Source organism: Anomalospiza imberbis, chromosome 14, assembly GCF_031753505.1.
Source record: "Anomalospiza imberbis isolate Cuckoo-Finch-1a 21T00152 chromosome 14, ASM3175350v1, whole genome shotgun sequence".
Classification (NCBI taxonomy): Eukaryota; Metazoa; Chordata; class Aves; order Passeriformes; family Viduidae; genus Anomalospiza; species Anomalospiza imberbis.
This window is the reverse complement of record NC_089694.1, coordinates 16,270,889-16,288,546: the sequence shown is the minus strand read 5'-3', so window position 1 is coordinate 16,288,546 and position 17,658 is coordinate 16,270,889. Positions and strand designations below refer to the sequence as shown.

General features: G+C 56.6%; 1 protein-coding gene and 1 long non-coding RNA gene across 2 annotated transcripts in view; one reads left to right on the top strand and one right to left on the bottom strand.

The window, feature by feature from the left end:
* The window catches only part of LOC137482655 (uncharacterized), a 74,976-nt gene extending 65,429 nt beyond the window's left edge, over positions 1-9,547 (top strand). The window contains exon 2 of the long non-coding RNA XR_011004176.1: positions 8,802-9,547. This is a non-coding gene — a long non-coding RNA (uncharacterized lncRNA). The remainder of the gene's footprint in view (positions 1-8,801) is intronic.
* On the bottom strand, positions 7,667-16,932 carry AMER1 (APC membrane recruitment protein 1). The gene is made up of 2 exons (XM_068205115.1): positions 16,853-16,932; positions 7,667-15,139 (listed from the first exon to the last, which is right to left on the bottom strand). Exon 2 carries the CDS (start codon positions 15,044-15,046, stop codon positions 11,843-11,845), a length of 3,204 nt encoding a protein of 1,067 aa, XP_068061216.1. The 5' UTR covers positions 15,047-15,139; positions 16,853-16,932; the 3' UTR covers positions 7,667-11,842.
* Between the last annotated feature and the right edge of the window lie 726 nt (positions 16,933-17,658).

Genomic DNA, 17,658 nt, shown 5'->3' with positions numbered 1-17,658 from the left:
AAAAGCACAGGGAAAGCTGCAGCAGAGTGTGGGGGGAGGAATCAGATCAAACAGCTCAGATCAAACCTCCAGATCAAAGCTAGAACAGCCTCACACGTCACTGTCCCACAGCAGTGACCGGAGGAGGAGGGGGAGGAGGAGGAGGAGGAAGGTTCTCAGAGTGCTGGAAACACGTGTGGGAGCTGCCACAGGAGTTGTGCCCAGTCTCACCTGGGTTTGTGGGAGGAAACACCAGTTCTTCCCAGCACCGAGCCCTCAGCATGGACACCCAGGTGGGGTTGGTCCCAGTGGGATTGGTCCCAGTGGGGTTGGTCCCAGCAGGGAGGCAGGCCCAGCTCCCAGCGGGACTGGAGAGGCTCCCAGCACAGCTCCAGAAGGAGCAGGTTCCAAAGCCCCTCTGTGGTGGCTGGGGTATTCCCAAGTGAAAAACAAAAAATCAGAGCGGAGCCAAACTTGTAAAAAGTGACTGAATGAGAAATCCCACAGGGAGCAGAGGGAGCAGGGAAAGGGAGGTGGAAAATCACTGCCCACCTTTGGGAGATGCCAGGTAGTGCCCAGAAATACTTCCTGTGCTTTCCCAAAGCGGGGAGAAGAGGAAGGAGCCAGGCTCAGGGGCCTCTGGGAAGGGTTGGGGTATCCCTGGCACCCTCCTGCCCTTGTGACATCCCTGCTCCAGCCTGGCCTGGCCCCAGGACAGCCCTCAGGGGCTTTTGGGGACACTGGAGGCAGCAGGGGTGACACCCCCAGCACTGGCCCCACAGTACCTGAGCAAGACAAGGAAGGTGGCCCAGGCCAAGCAGGGCACGCCAGTGAGGATGAGGCAGCTTCACACCGGGCTGGGAATCAATCATCCACGGGACTCTGGTGCCCAGGGAGAGCCGGGCTGGGCTGAAATGTGCTCCTGGCTCCATGGGTGTGGTCCCAGGTGAGGCTGCTCAGGGCTGGCCGTGCCCCCAGGGCTGCTGGCTCCAAAGGCATCCTGTGGGGAAGGAGGAAGAGAGAGATGCCATGACCAAAAAAAGGATGAATTGATGGAAGCTGGGACTCAGGGAGAGCTTGGCCGCTGTTGGGGTCATTGTGGCTCTCAGCAGCCCTTAGAGGGGCTCGAGCCCTTTCCCCAGGCTGACCCTGCAGGGAAATCCTTCTGTTTATCCTGTAGGAATTCTTTCCTCTACTCCTGTTTTTCAGACTCAGCCTTGATCACTTTTTAATCAGATTTGAGTCCTCTTTGCCTTTGGCATTCCTTCATCTCGGAGATGCTTCCTATAAATCACTCCCAGGGCTCCCACGGAGGCTCCAGGTCCCATCCAGACAACGCTGACCTTCACACCAGCGACTTTCCCAGCCCTGCAGAGCCCAGGGAGATTTCCATCACTGCTTCCTGCTCTGGAACCCGTGCTTAAAACCCTAAATCCCTCTCCAGCTCTCCTGGAGCCCCTCAGGCCCTGGCAGGGGCTCTGAGCTCTCCCTGGAGCCTTCTCCTCTCCAGATGAGCACCCCCAGCTCTCCCAGCCTGGCTCCAGAGGGGCTCCATGGTCTCCTCCAGCACTTTCTTGAGGAACTCAGCCCCTCATTTATCGGGGTGGGTTTTTTTTTTTTTTTTTTTTTTGGGAAGTTTCTGCTTGGAAGCATCCCTCATTAACCACGGGCAGTGCTCGGATATCAAATCTTCGTTCTGATTTTCCAGCCCTTCGGAGTTCCCTCCCATCCGTGCCGAGCCCGCCCTGCCCCAGGCACTCCGTGTCCCAGCCCGCCCTCCTTTGGAAAACAGGATTTTCTCTTTTACTGGCAGCACGGAAAGGGAGGAAACACACGAGAAGCTGGTGCCTGGCAGACGGCAGCTCCTGTCCTGCTCCCACTCCGGGATGTCCCGGGGCAGCCAGGGAATCCAAACTTTCCTGCCTGGACGTTGGGCTGTTTCCACACACTCCCAGTTCTGGACTGGTGGGACTGGGAGGAGGGGAGTGGGGTTCAGTGGGGCCTGTGGTGCCCACGATGGGGTTTGGGGTGGGATGACATTCCCCCATCCCAGCGGGAGCTGCCACCAGCTCTGCAACAGAACCCAACCTTCAGCAGACTCCAGAGGAGAGAAAAACACAAAAAAATGAAACCATCCCAAAGAGAATAAAGGCAGCTGTGCTGTGGGACAGGGGCAGCAGTGTGGGTGTGCTGTGGGTGTGAGGGGCTGTAACACAGCACAGCTTTGCAGCTCTCTCCCAAAGGCAGTGACCCAAAATGCCCATCCCTGGGGCACAGCACGCTGGGCTCAGGGGTGCCACTGGAGCCTGGGCACGCTGCAGTGGTGGCTGTGCCTGCCTGGGTCCCAGTCCCTGTGGAGTCACAAAGATTTGGCACCCAGGGTCCCCTCACGGTGTGAGACCCCACAAACCCCCACAGCTCCCAGCACCTGCAGTCCCCTCACACCCAGGTGCCAATCCAGGTGGCACCAAAGCCACCGAACCCCTCCAGGGTCACAGAATGGCTGATTTGGGTTGGGAGGACCTCAAAGCCCATCCAGTGCCACTCCTGCCATGGCAGGGACACTTTCCACTGTCCCAGGCTGCTCCAAGCCCCAGTGTCCAGCCTGGCCTTGGGCACTGCCAGGGTCCAGGGGCAGCCCCAGCTGCTCTGGGCACCCTGTGCCAGGGCCTGCCCACCCTTCCAGGGAATAATTCCTTCCCAATATCCCAATATCCCATCCATCCCTGCGCCCTGGCAGCTCCTGTCCTCCCAATCTGTCCCCAGGGTGTCACAGACCCCTCACACTGGGTTGTGACTCGGAGCTGTTGATGCTGAAGGCTCAGGGTTCTGAGGGAATCTGAAGCTCTGGCTCATCTCCATGTTTCCCCTGTCATGTCCCCAAAAAGTGCTCCAGGGCCCCAGGCTGCCTCAGGGGAACTTTGGAGAGACCCAGGTCAGCACTGGACATAATAATAGAACAAAGGGGAACAGTTTTAACTAAAAGAGGAGAGATTTAGATGGGATTTTGGGAATTGGGAATTGTTCCCTGGGAGGGTGGGCAGGCCCTGGCACAGGGTGCCCAGAGCAGCTGGGGCTGCCCCTGGATCCCTGGCAGTGCCCAAGGCCAGGCTGGACACTGGGGCTTGGAGCAGCCTGGGACAGGGGAAGGTGTCCCTGCCTTGGATGGGCTTTAAGGTTTTCCTAATGCAAGCCCTTCGGAGATTCCGGGATTCCATGAGCTGCAATATCGGAGCTGTCCCTTAGAGGTCAGCCCAGCACCAAAACTGCCCCAAATTCCCCGCAGACGGCTGCAATCCCTGCCCAGAGCTGGCACTGGGTTACCAAGGCCCTTCAGGGTGGGCAGGGGACGGTCCCAGCGCCTGCAGCCCCTCCCCTCGGTGTTGCCAAAGGATATTCCCAAAAGCTGAGCTCTCCCAGGTCGTCTCCTGCTCCTTTCCATGCGTGGACTGCTCTGAGCTGTGTCTGCCCCACCCGGGGGACCCCCCTGCCTGGGGAAAGCCTGGCCAGCTCCAGATTTTGGGGAGCAGGATGGCCTGGTCCTGCAGCTCCTGCTACTGTGAAATTTTCCATGCCCAGAACAGCCAGGACAAGCCTCCAGAGCTTTTCCTTACGTCTCAATTCCTCCTTCACTCCTCCCTTCCAACAGGCAAACACGACTCAACAAAGAGACCCTTCCAAAAAGCAAAATGAAAAACCCAAAAAAACCCTTCACTGACAGCTCCTGCATCAGAAAGAAAATTACTCTTCTTTCTTTGTTGTTTGTCTTTTTCTTTTCCAAATCCCTCCAGCATTAAACAGATTTCAGCATTGTTCTAAAAATAGAGGGATTAGAAATAATCCTCCAGCATGGAGCGACTGTGGGGATGTGGCACCCGGGGCTGGTGCCTGCCCTGGGGGGTTGGAACTTGGGGCTGAGCTGGGGAACCCCCAGGAACCCCCAAAAACGGTGAGGTGGGGGCACTGCTGTGTCCCCAGGACAGGTATCCCAGACAGGTGTCCCAGGGCTCTCCCTGGCTGTGCTGACCTGGTGGGAGCCACCAGCTGGGAGCTGACCCCATAAAATCAGGTGGGGATGGGATGGGATGGGATGGGATGGGATGGGATGGGATGGGATGGGATGGGATGGGATGGGATGGGATGGGATGGGATGGGATGGGATGGGATGGGATGGGGTGGGATGGGACGGGATGGGACGGGACGGGACGGGACGGGATGGGATGGGATGGGACGGGACGGGATGGGACGGGACGGGATGGGATGGGATAGTGTCGGAACCCAGAATGTCCCTTGGACACTCTCGGATGTTCCGGGCCCAGGTCAGAAGCATTTGAGACCCTGGAATGCAGCCACAGACCCCTGTGGCTTTGAACCTGATCCATGGAACAATTTACCAGCCTTGCAGGAAGAACAAGAAATCACAAAAGTTTAGATATTGTAGTAGAAGTAGTCACAAAGTGAAAGGAAGAGTTTTTGAGTGCTGTACAGGGGGGTTTTAGGCCTTGTACAGAGGGGCCTGAGTTTTGTACATGGGGGTCAGAAGTTCTAAGATGGAGGGACTTGGGTGTGCCCTGTCCTCTTTCCTTCTCCTTCCTAAGCTCCATGTTCTTGGTGATGTTGGCACTCACAGACTGGTTTAGAGTAGAAAGTTACTGTTCAATATAGGTGATGGGCACTGGGGGAAAACTGTAAACATCTAATATGTAATATATAATATAAAAGAGCGCACCAGCCCCCTGGGCGTCGGAGTGTGCCCTCTCCTGACTGCTGAACGGACCGCAGCAGCTCAGGGAGAAATCTTTTAGATAACATACAATAAACTACCTTGAGACTGGACGACTGAAGACTACTGAGTCTTTCTTTGGAAGCTCGGGTTGGAGGAGAGACTTTTCCACCTTTCCGGGCCACCCCAATCAGGGAGTGAGGCCCGACAAGAACAGACCCCGCAGGATAGGATGGGATGAACAAGCTCCACTCGATCCATGGAAATACGGAAGGAACTAAACCAGTTGCCCCAGAGGTGACAGGTGACACAAAGGTCACCAGGCCATGGCAGAGCCGTTCCCTGCAGCCTCTGGGCACAGGAGCCTGAGGACCCTGGCAGCACCACAAACCCCTCGTGTTCCCTCACAGAGCAAAGTTGTTGTGTCGGTGCTTTTCAAATCACTTTGGAGAAAAAAAGGGGGAAAAAAAGATACACTTCAAAGAGTGAGATACATTCCTGTGATGACAAGCAACTTCCAGGGAGGTTTTTTGTCTGCAGGAATTTGTTTGCAGCAAACGAGTCAATTTGTGTTTACAAGGAGGCAATTAGAGCTGAGGGTTTGAAGCGTTCCCAGTGGGATGGGCCATCCCAAGAGCTGATCCCGCTGTCCTCATCATCATCAACGCTCCACTGCCACTTGCCGCAGTGGGAAGGTGGTGGCGGAAGGAGAAAAAAACCCAGGGACGAGGTGAAATCCATCTCCTGTATCCCCTGCATCCCTCCCTGCCAGAGCTGGGGGTGCAGCCAAGGGGGATATTCCTCTGGCACCACAGAAAACAGGGCATTAAACACCCCCAGGCATGAGCCAGGATCCCCTGGATAACCCCAGCCCCTGCCAGGGAATCCCAGCTTTGCCAGCACCTCGGAAAAAATGCTCTTGCAGCTTCTGCGGGCTCAGACCTCAAAGTGGGATGTGGAAAGGCAACCCCGGGGCTTTGGGGAATGTTCTTGAAGCCAGGAAGCATTTGGGATGCAGAGAGGGTGCCTGGGATAAGGGCCCAGCAGGCTGTAGGGAGGCTGGTGGGATCACAGCTCCAGAGGGGGAGTTTGAAGCCTGAATTTTGAGCTCATGACCCAGGAAGCCCCAGGCACAGCACACTCACCCCTGCCTAGCCTTTCCACAGTTTTTTTGGCTCCTCTGGCAGAGTTTTCCAGCCTTGGCAGTGCTGACCCAGCCCCACGTGTCATTTTCCCAGCTGATTGCCTTCCAGACTCTTCCCACGCTTAAAATGAAGGAAAATCAGCAGAGCTCATCCATCAGCTCCTGCCCTCTGCCCTTGCCCTGCCTGGGCAGCTTTCTCCCTCCCTGAATTCAGTCAGGGGTTTTCAGGAGCCCCATCCCCACAGGAGCACTGGGCTGGTGGCCTCTGCCCCGTGCTGGTCCCTCTGTTCTCTGTCAGAGGTGGCCCCAGCTGCTGCCTTTGTCCCTCGCTGTCCCCACACTCGGGAGGCTCCCGTGGGAGGGTTCTTGGGGACAGAGCAGGGATGGAGCTGCCCCAAGCCCCCTCCCCCAGCTCCTGTTTGGGGTAAAAGCCACCAGAGCTGTGACAAACACGAGTGTCACAGTCAAAGCTGCTCCTGGGACACACCAACCTTATTTAACCCCAAAGGAGAAGCCACACCCTCTGCACCAGAGCTTTGGGAGCTGCTGGAGGCTTTTCCAGTGGGATGAGGGAGGTTATTCCCAGCTGAAATGCAGCAGAAAACAATATAGTGAAAAAACACTAAAAAATGTTTAAAAGCATATATATTTAAATATTTTAAAACATGTATGTATATAAATAAATATAAATATATGTAGCTATATATAATTTTATATAAATACATATTTATTATGTATAAATAAATATTAAAATCTTCTAAAGCATATATATTTAAAAGCATATAAAAATAAAAATATGTAATTCTAGATTTTATGTATTTATTATACATTAATCAATAAATACTAAAAAATACTAAGAAGCAACTGCTGCTCCAGGGGAGAGCTGGGTTGGGGCAGCCCTGAGCCCTCTCTGTGGGGTCACAGGGGGAGGAGATTTGCACTAGGATGTTGGAAAAGCTCCTCAGGTGCCTGAAGAGTATCTGAAGGCACACGGAGGCTCTTCCAGCAGCTGCTCAGCCACATCTGCTGGCCCAGGAGCAGAACCCGTGGCCAGGGTAGATCCTGTTTGATTCTAAAATGAAGCAGGAATGGATCCAGGCTGGGAAGGGGAAAACTCTCCATGGTGCAACCCTGGGGAAGGGCCAGGGAGCAGAGAGGGAGCTCTGATGGAAGCTCAGCATTTCCAGAGAGGGTTTGGAAAAGTGGAAGGAGGTTTGGCACGAGGGGGAGGAGAGGCTCGCAGGCCTCAGCGCAGAGCTTTGCCCGCCCCTCCAGCCTGATGGGTGGCCGGGGATCTCCAGTGGATGGAGGGGAAGGACAGAGCCTCCCCAGGGCTCATTAAGGGCGCAGCTCATCAGGCTCTCCAGAAAATTACAGCTTCTCACAATTCAATTTCTGCCTGGGGAGGGCAAGGCTCTTCCGAGTCTCCCAATGCGTTTGGAAATCCTGGGAGGCACTTGAGGAACGCATACAGCAGGATCAAAGATAAAACCATCCCTGCCAGCCCTTCTCTGCCATCCCAGGACGTCCCAGACAGGTGGGGTCACCTCAGAGCCAGGGAATCTCTGCTCCCCATCACTGCTGGAGCCCAAAGAAGAGGGAAAATCTGCCTTGGAGCCTTAAAGGATGGATAATTTCCAGGGTTCATTTAATGAGAATTTGAGAGGTCTTACCCTGTTCCAAAGGGTCTCTGTTGCCTTTCCCATGGAAAATTCCACCTCACTGGCAAATAACCCAGAGACGAAGAGGAAGGGAAAGAAAAAAATTAAATCAAGGATAAAATAAGCACAAAAACACCAAACCACCAGTGACATCCAATGTTCTCTAAAAATCTGCAGTTTATTCATTAGAATTCAGTGAAAGGAACATTCAATTTAAAACACAATCAATACATTAAAAACTTGAAAGGACTAGTAGCAATGAGACCAGGAAGGAAACAAAAATACCCCAAACTCAGCCAGGTTGGTCACCTGGGAGGAGCTGCCAGCCTGGCAGCAGGATGGGGCAGCCGAGGACAAGGGCTAAGTCATTATTTCCTTACAACTGAGAGGCTTTCTGGGATTTGAATTTCTCACTTCACCCAAATGGAGCTTTGGGGTGACTCAATGTGGGTGAGAAGAGCAGGAGGCCCCAGCTGGAGAGGAGGGAGCCCAGAATTCCAGGGCAGAGGGAATGTGGAAGATGGGTCTGAGTGCCCTAGGATTGTTCAATGAGAAACCTTCCCGTCCATTCCTATGGGGAATGGGGCAAACCCAATCCAGAAAAACTTTTAAAAGCACCATTAGGTGACAAGTTATTAATTAGAAGTCAAAAAAAAAAATCTCTGCAGAGCCAAATCAGTGACAATTGCCACTTCTGCTGAAGGAAAAAAGGGGGGAAATCTGCTTTGGGCTGGATTTTAGCATTCCAGAAGCTCTCCTCTCTGATCCCAAAGTTCAAGGCAGTGTCATTCCTGGGAGTTGTTTCAGTGATGCAGAGCACAGGGCTGGAGCTCCCTGGAGGAGGGAGGAGGAGGAGAAGGTGGGGAGCCCTGCTAATCCCAGGATTATTTAAGGAGAAATCCTCAGGCACCAGGGCGAAATCCCAGCTCCCAGCCTGACCAGGGAGCACCAAGGGGAGAGGAAACCTGTCCAAGAGCATTTCCATGCACCATCCAACAGCATCTCCTGCACAGGGATTGAAGAAAAGCCCCAATTTTAGATAAAATAACAACAGCAGACAGCGGGAAAAGCCTCAGCTGAATCCTGTGGGCTTTTTACAACACTTGGAGGGAGAAATCACCAAAATCCACAAATTCAGATTAAAAACACTGAAAAGCAAACAAGGGACAGCTGAGTGTGACAGAGGAGGGTTAAGGACATGTCAAGTGTGTGCAAAGTGTGGTTGTGAGGGGCTGGGCAGAGGCCCCAGCACATTCCCAGGGAGCAGGGTGGGATCCGGGCATGGCAGCAGCAGGAATGGCCTTTTATCCAGGGGAAAAGTAAACCACACCACTTGGAAAGACAAGACACACAAGTAAAAGAACAGTTTGTAAAATCTCCCAATGATTATAAAATGCAAAACTATACAAAAATAGAGAAAATCGACTGTTTTCTTATGTGTATAAAACCAAACAAACGAAAGAAAACCCTCAAGTCCCCAGAATGGAACACAGAACCTCTTGGCAGGCTGACCCCAACGGCAGTGGTTCCATCATAGCTTCACAGCCCAGTCCCTCACTTCCCTGCAAGGAACAGGCACATTCCTCAAGTTTTTCCCTAAATATCCTAGTATGACATTCTGCTGTTCCTGGCTTTTCCAACTGATTTCTGGTTGGGAAGCCCTTTTGCATAAGAAGCCTTAGTGACTACCCCCAAATGTGAGCTCCTCGGGTAAGGCAGTGTTGGACTGACCCAGCTCCAGCCCAGGTTTGTTCCCATGGATCCCAAGTGGGGTTTTTTGGGAAGAGTGGCTCAGCAGGCAGCGAAATCCAATCCCTACTGCAGTGATCATTTACAAGCTGAATTACTGCACTAGAAATTCCAATTTCTTTGGGTTAATGGGGCAGAATCTGCCAATAATCCAGCAAATTAGTGACTAAACTGCATTAGGAAAACCCTTTTGAATTCCAGAGATATTTGCCTCATTGAATTCCCATCGAATTAAGAGGAGAAACCTTTGGTATAAAGTCAGATTACCAAGCCTTGGCTGTATTGCTCCCACTGAACCTCCCCACCTCGTACCTACACCCAACCCCAGGATCCTATGGACACCTTGGAACATTCATTTAGCACCGAGACGTTCCCAGCCCTCAGCAGGACTTTGGCTGAACAAAGCTCCAGAGCCTGGAACCCCCGAGATGCCTTTGGTGAGACGCTGAAAGGAAATAAAACAGGGATTAAACCCAGCCAGGGGCATGAGGGGGTGACAATGTCCCTGTGGTGTCCCCAGCAGGGTGTGCCCGTGGTTTGTGTGCTGGGAGTGCGGTGAGATGGGCACAGAGCTGGTCCTGTCCTTGCTCCAGGGAGGGATATCCAATGTTCATTAGCAGCTGTGCTAACGAGGGGAGACAACCTCCCAGCAAGGGCACCTTCCCCTGGCTCACCACATTCTCCTCTCCGGGTGTGGCAGTGGCACCAATAGCCAGGTGTGTCCCAGGAAATCCTCCCCAGAGGAATGAGGGAAAAGAACCATGGCACAGCAGGTTCCTGTGGAACTCCCTGCAGCAGGCTGGCAGGAAAATATGGAAAAATTCAGGTTTGAGCCTGTGGATGCACAGATAGATCTGCTCTGCCTCGGCAGGAAAATCACATCACACACAGAGACTGAACCGAGCCAGGGCCTGCCTTTCCCTGCTCCTTCCCAGACATCCAAGGACAGGGCAGAGGAATCTTTTCTCAAAAGGAATATCAAGACCTCATTTTGCTTAGTGGGGGGAAAAAAGCCCATCAAACCCAAACCAGCTCCTTGTGCCTGGAAATCCAAGGATGGCAGGGAGCAGCTGATGGAGCCACATGCATGTGGAGCAGAAGAGTGACCCAGCAGGGCAGGACTCAGCAGGAAAATCGAGTCTGGCCCAAGCAGAGCCATCCCTCCACAAATGTGGTAAAACTCCAGTATTTCCACTTTGGGCTAATTTTTTTTTTTTAATGCTACAAACTCTGCTGCAAAGAAAAATAGAGGAAGGGCAATGAGCTGGGGGGAAACAAAAAATCACTGGTAATGGAATTAAATCAGAACACGAGCTTGGACAGGACAGGGAAGCGGCTTTGTGTCATGGACTGGGGGTTTGGATCAGAGCTGAGGAGGTTTGGGATCACAGAGGGGACCAGGAGCCTGGAACAGATGTCACAGAGCTCACAGGATGGAGTCTGTCCCCTCAGCCTGTGTCTCTCCTCCACATTCCTCCAAAGAGGCAAAAAAAAATTCCAAACCTCCAGCAGCTTCCAGGTTTTTTGTTCCCTCCAGACAGGAGGAGTGAAGCCCAATGTAGCTGCAGTCCATCCCAAATTTTGTGTTCCTTGGGGAACACAAAAACAACCGTAAAATAATAAAAAGAAATTAAAAGAAAACAACCGTAAAATAATAAAATTAAATTAAAAAGCCACAAAGCTTCCTTTTGAGAAAGTAACATCATCTGCCACTTCACAGCTACAGGCATGATGCAAATTTAGCTTATTTCAAAGGCCTCATCCCTGTCCCCATGGCCCTGGAGAGGCCAGGAGCCCAGGACAAAGCATGGGAAAGGTTTCCACCAGGAATTCTGCACCGTGAAGACAGACCACAACAAAGAAGGGACCAACACTTTGTTCTTCGAAGGGACACCATGGACAGCACATGTTTCTGAGCAAACTAAAACTAGACCTGGAGAACATTATCGGCACACACACAAAAGCTCCTGCTTCCCTTTGGGGTGAGGACAAATCCAATAAATAAAAATGTTGCTGCAAAGTTCCCCTTTCCAGCTGCCCTGTCCTTGCTGTGGAACAAGCGGCAACCTTCCTCCCAGCTCCCCACACTGAGCCCGGGCTGGAAGACATTCAAAATGAGTCTGAACCAAAACCTTTCACCCAGAAGAGGAAAACAGCCCCGTTTCCCTCAAAGGTCTGCCCACGCCCGTTCCCTCAGCCCTGCACAAACCCCAACCTGCCACACCAGCAACGGGTCCATCCCCAGCTTCTGCCAGGGGCTGCTGCTGCACTTGGTGTTGGAGAGGGCTGGAAAACCACAAAGTGCCTCAGTGGTGATGAAGGAATCCTAGAGGCAGCTCCAAGCTACCTCCAGAGCATCCACAGGGGCAAGGCCATGGATGGCTGCAGGAGAGGAGCATCAGCCCAGCTCAAACTCAAGTCCTCCCCAAACTGCTCCAGGTTTTCTCCCTCTCTTTGCTCCCCTTTCACCCCTGCCCAGAGCAGCCTCAGTATGGTGACATGGTGACATTCCTGCAGCATTTTGGCTTGGTGACAGTGACATTCTTGCAGATGCTCAGCCTCGGTGACACGGTGACATTCCTGCAGCTACTCAGCATCAGTGACATTGCACACGGTGCCACGGCAGCTGCCGTGCCCCAGGGCGGCCCTGCCTTTGAGGGGCTCAGTGCAGCACTCCGGGCTCTCAGCATCCCCGCTGCTGTTCCCGGGATGCTGTGGCACGCCCTGGGCAATGCCCACAGGTTTGCCCCTGGCACGGTGCTCCGGGGAGCAGGCAAAGCCAAAGCTCGGGGGCAGCTCCGCTTCTCCCAGGGGTAACAAGCGGGACAGCTTGGGGACGTCCCCGTGGAACCGGAAGGACCCAGCCGCCTCCCGGGCCCGCCTCGCCTCGGGCTGCAGGGGGAGGTTGGAGGGCCGGAGCGGGTGCCTGCTCAGCTCTGGCTCTTGGGGCCGCCTCTCCGGAGCCTCCCTGATGCCACCCCGGGAGAGAGGCAGGAAAGGGGACACGGTGTCTTGTGGCTCCGACGGCTCCCAAACACTCTCCACAGCACCAGCCGGAGCGAAGTCCCAGAGCTCCATCCCTGCGGGAGCCGTGTCAGTGCCGTGCTGGAGGTGCCGCAGGCCCGGCCAGCTCAAGCCACCCTCGGGAGCCACCAGCTCACCCTCCTCCTTGCTCCTGCTCCTCCTGGCTCCGGCAGAGTCCTTCCTGCCAGTTTCATGCCTGGCCCAGAGCCGGCAGGGCTGGGGGCCGCTGCGGGACCCCTGTGGCTCGGCCAGCTCAAACTCCAGGCTCTCCGTGTCCAGCGAGCGGCTCCTCCGGTCCACAGAGAGCGGCGCGGGCATGGAGGGGCTCAGCCCGTGCAGGCGCAGGTGGCGGGGCAGGCTGGCCACCCCCCAGTTGCAGCTCTGGAAGGAGCCCGGGGAGAAGCCCAGGGACATTCTCTCGTCACATTCAGCCAATGACTCTTTCTGTCCATAGCCATCATCAAAGGCCTCGGCGATGTCCTCGCCTGCGGTCAGCTCTGGGTGCTGCTCACACTCCCCTTCCCCGTCCTGCTCCACGTCCACCACATCGAAGGTGACCATGGTAGGGAGGGCAGGGAGGTTCTGGGTGAAGGAGGAGCTGGAGGCCGAGCTCCCCAGGCTCTCAGAGAGGCTGGAGAAGAGGGTCCCGCTGCTGGCGAACTCCACCAGAGCCTGTGAGAAGCTCACGGCATGCTCAGGCTCACTGCCCACCTGGGGCTCGCCAGGGGTGGGCTCTGCTCCGCCGCCGTGCTCCTGCTCCGGCAGCCTGAACCCAGGGAACATCCCTGCCTTGGCTGGGGCCACACTGCCGTGGATGGAGTCCCCGAACATCCCACAGTCCAGGTCTGCATCAAACCCCAGGTTGTTCTTTGTGAGCTGAATAAGGCAATTTCCGGGGGCTTTTTGGCTGTTGTAACAGTTTTCCAGACACACAGTCCCTGGAAAATCCCTCCACTCTGGATTTTCAGCCCTAGCCACTGCAACCCCACCGTTGACAGCCCGGCTTGGGGTATGCGAGGCCACCTGCTCACTCCCAAGGCCACTCTGACTCTTGCCAATGGAGCTGGCTGCTCTGCTTTTACATTCAATGCACTGCTTTTCCCGGGGACACTTCTTGCTGGAAACATCCAGGCATTTCAGGACCGGCTCCCTCTGCAGCTCCCAATACAGCAGCTCTTTCTGAATGGCTGCAAGCCCCTCTTCTTCAGTTTCCATCAGCCCTCTTTTCTGATCCATCATCTGCTGGATCAGGTTCTTCTCCGCAGGGAGGCAGAAGTCCATGAAGTAGCTGAAGATGCCCTGGCATGGGACTTTGCCCTCGAACAGGGATTCCTCCCCGTGAGAGGGGCTCATCAGGGTGTCAAACTCGTAAAGTGCATCGCCGCTGTAGCTGTCCCGGGGCAGTCGGTCCTTCTTGAGCTCCTCTCCAGCCTCATCCTCCGGCCCTGGCGTGGTGGAGTCATAATACCCCTCGTCACTGTTTGGGGCAGACTCCTGCTGGTCACTCTGGGGAGTCAGGAGGTCAACACCATCCATGGCATCCCCCATGTAGGGGTGGGCGTCAGCCTCGTGAGAGGCGTGCGTCTCCAGGCTGCTGCTGGACACCTGGGCCCCGTAGCTCCTGTCCCCCGGCACGCCGCTGTCCCACACCTGGTGCAGGTACTCCTCAGCCTCCTCAGGGATGGCCATCTCCTCGCCGCCACCCTGGTAGGTGACGAGGCAAGAGCTGCGTTTGGCGGCATCACGGCTGCGCTCCACCGAGATGCTGCTCTCGGCGATATCGGGCTCAGCGATGTCATCCCCGCACCCCGTCAGGGAGTCAAAGCTCTTCAGGGAGGTGACGTCCCCCAGCATGAGGCTCAGCAGGTCCCCAGAGTGCAGGCAGGGAGGTTCGTTGTCCATGAAGTCAGGGTGGAAGGCCAGCAGCAAACTCTCACGGTCAAACTCAGCGCAGGCAGCAGCCTCAGCCTCTGATTTTGTATCTGGAACATCCCCATTCCCTGGCGCAGCTATCGTGTCACCCTCTGAGGTGCCTCCATCCGCTGTGGGGCCCGTGGGCTCGGTGGCCTCCCCACAGCTGGAGTCACCCCCTGAGTCCCCTGGGCCAGCCGTGGTCTCAGGGACCGGCCCTGCTCCCCTGCCCTCCACAGCCCCTCGGCTCTCCACTCCCGTTCCAGGAGCATTGCCAGCCTCCTCCGTGTCCCCGTTCCACTCAGGGAGCTCTGCCTTCTCACTCTCGGTAGCCTTGCTCTTCCGGTGGCGCCGGATGCTGTTAAAAAACCCTTTCAGTCCTTTTTTGGGTCTGGGGAAAGAGGATTTCTCCCCACTGGGCTTTTTGTCACAGCCCTCAATACTCCCGGGGGGAGAGCCATCCTGCTGGCCCAAATCCCCCCTGGCGCCGGTGTCCACGGCCAGCTGGGCGCTGCGGGAGCCGGGCAGGGGGCCGGGCTGCCCATCCCTGCTGCCCTCCGAGGGGCTGTCCGGCCGTGTCCCGCCACCCTTGTCACAGGCAGCGCTGCTCAGCCCGTCGTGGGTCTTGCACTTGCTGAGCCCCTTCTTGCCGCGGCCGCCGAAGAAGCTGGGCAGGGTGCAGATGCTGCGCTTGCCCCCGAACAGCTTGAAGGCCGTTTTCCTCAGCTTGCCGGGGGGCGGCTGCTGCGGCTCCGCTGCTACCACGGAGCCGCTGGCGCTGTCGGGAGGGGCGTCCCCGCCCTCCTGCCGCCGCTGGTCCCCTCCGTCCCGCTCCTCCGGGCTGCCCGTTTCCATGGCAGCGGGCGGGCTTGGATCTAGCTGGAAGCGGCTCCCAAGGCTTTGGGAGCACGGCGCTCCGGGCGCAGGGATGAACACATCACCGCCGACCTGAGGCACAGGGAGAGGACACAGGTGAGGACACGGCAGCGGAAGGGGCAGAGCTGAAGGCACCGGAGTCTCGGGGCTCTCTCACCAGCTGGAGGAGCCTCCAAGCTCTTCCTCCACTTCCAAAATCCAGGCACCAGAATGTCGTTTAAATGTAGCAGTTCGCCAGAGCAGGAAAATCACACATCTCCCTTGGCTAGAATGCCTGGGGACAGGCAGGTCTGACCCCTGCACCTGCTCGCTCCAAGCCCTAAAGCTTCCCAGATTTTTCATCTCCAGGGTGATCAGGTTTGGCTACCTTAAAGGGAGAGCTAGCACCTCCCAAGCCTCCTCCCAGCTCTCTCCCAGGCCTCATGCCAGGCTCCAAAGAGCATCCTGAGGGAGGCCAAACCAGGACACAGCCCCCCCACGCACGTGTCCGGGGAAAAACCACTTTGGTTACTACCCTGGCTTTTTTCAATAGAAGATTTCAGTTGTTTTTAAAATAATCTATCCAGCCAGAGAGAATCGCCTTAAAAACACCCACTGTGAACCCCCTGATCAGATTATCCCAGAAGCAGAGAGGTAGGCTTGAAATTTGACCCTGGATTGCTGTCAGGAACAGCAGAAATAAAACAATTATAATCATGTTTCTTTTGCAGAGGTGAGGGTGGAGAAATTAAATGCAATAAAATCCTAATGTGCTCCCAAGCTTTAATGCCCCAGGCTGAGCTCTGACTGACAGGAGGCCAAGGAAACCTTCCCGAGGTGTTTAACCAGAGATCCCAAATTAAAAATACATCCAAACGATGCTCTCTGCTCCTGCAGCCCCACAGCAAACCTGCAATTCCAGGTTTATTTTTATTCCTCAGGTCTGGGTTGCTTTGCCTCTATATTAATCTGGCATCGCTGCCCTCAGAACGGCTGGGACTGGATGGCCTTTAAGGTCCCTCCCAACCCGTTCCGTTCCATGATTCTGGAATTCTGGGATTGCTGATAACTCCTCACGTTCACCTGTCCCACTGGTGAAGCAGCAGCTGGGGCGTAGCCGGCTGGCACGGCCACCTCTCCAGCGGCAAACTGGGCTTTTCCAGCTCTGCCAGAGCCCACCACGAGTCCCAGGAGTCTCCAAAGCCTCTGGAGAGAGGGGCCTGGGAGAAACGCCCGCACCTGGACACGTGCGGGGCTGCTGGAAAATGGGGGTGGAATGACCCCAAACCTGCACCTGGACTGGGGCTGCTGGAAAACAGCCGGGGAAGGGCATGAGACAGAGCCAGCGTTACAAAAATTCCTTTTGGGATTCATTCCTCTCCAGCTCCACGTCAGCACCGCGGCACTGCTGCGGAGGGGAGGCTGGAGAAGGATGAGAAACGAAATAAATAAAAATGAAAGAAAGGGAAATAAAGGGCACCGAGGGCAAAGAGCCACGACCAACAGAACATGAAAAATAAGGTTTAAAAGCAACAACAAGCAGCACCGTAACAATGAAACGCGGCGTTTCACCCGCAGAGGGGACCCTCGGGGACCCCCGGCCCGCCCAGCCCCACACGGGGCCGCTCCCCCAGGCCGGCCCGCCCCGCTCCCCCCGCCGCGCTCCCAAACTTTCGGGAGGATCCGGGAAAATGCGAGGGGCGGGGGAGGGATCGGGGGGGGGGGGGGGTCGGGCCCGGCCGCGGGGAGGCGGCGGGGCGGCGCGGGGAGCGGCGGCCCCGCGCCCGGCCCGTGCCCAGCACTTACCGGCGGGGCGGCGGCACCGCGGCAGCCCCGGGCCCCCGGCCCCGGCCCAGCCCTCAGGCCGCGCGAGGGGCGCGGGGCCGCGGGTCCGCCCGGCGCGGGCGGCAGGGGCGGCGCCGCGTGACGGGCGGGGCGGGGCCTCCTGGCGGGGGGCGGTGATTGACGGGGCGCGGCGGGGGAGGGGCGGGGCCTCTGCGTGAGGGAGGGCGCGGTCTCCACATTGGGCCCAATGTAACGGGGCGGGGTCACGATGAGGGGCGTGGCAGCTGGGCGCGGTCCCCGCGGTGTCCCCCCGTGGCCGTCCCGCGGTGTCCCCCCGTGGCCGTCCCGCCGTGTCCACCCCGGTGGCCCGGCGCGGAGTGGGCGTGGCCTCAGGGCGTGACCTCGTCCTGGGGGCGTGGCCCCGTTCGCGGTATGATTGACAGGGGGCGCGGTCTCGCACGGGGCGCGGCCTTGGAGCGACAGCCGCGGGCCACGCGGGGTCACGGACACGGGGGGATCTCTGTCCTGTCCTGTCCTGTGGCACCGCGGGGCTCAGGGCTGTGACCGTGTGTGACACCGGCGGGGCGGTGACACGGCGTGTGTGCCGCGGGACACCTCCCGGCGCGTGCTGTGTCACCCACGCCACGCCGCTGCCAGCCACCCACCGCTGCACAGCCGCTCAGCCCGGCAGGGAAGACCCCTCCCCATTTTTGGGACCCCCAAATCCTGAAAGCCCCTCAAATCTCTGCGTGAGGATGACAGCAAGGATGCCACGAGTGGGAATCACGGCAGGGCGTGGCAATGTCCCCGCGGGACAGCCTGTCCCA

Bases quoted from the DNA above. Each gene is read 5' to 3' on its own strand.
- AMER1 (XM_068205115.1), bottom strand. From the start codon at position 15,046: ATGGAAACGGGCAGCCCGGAGGAGCGGGACGGAGGGGACCAGCGGCGG.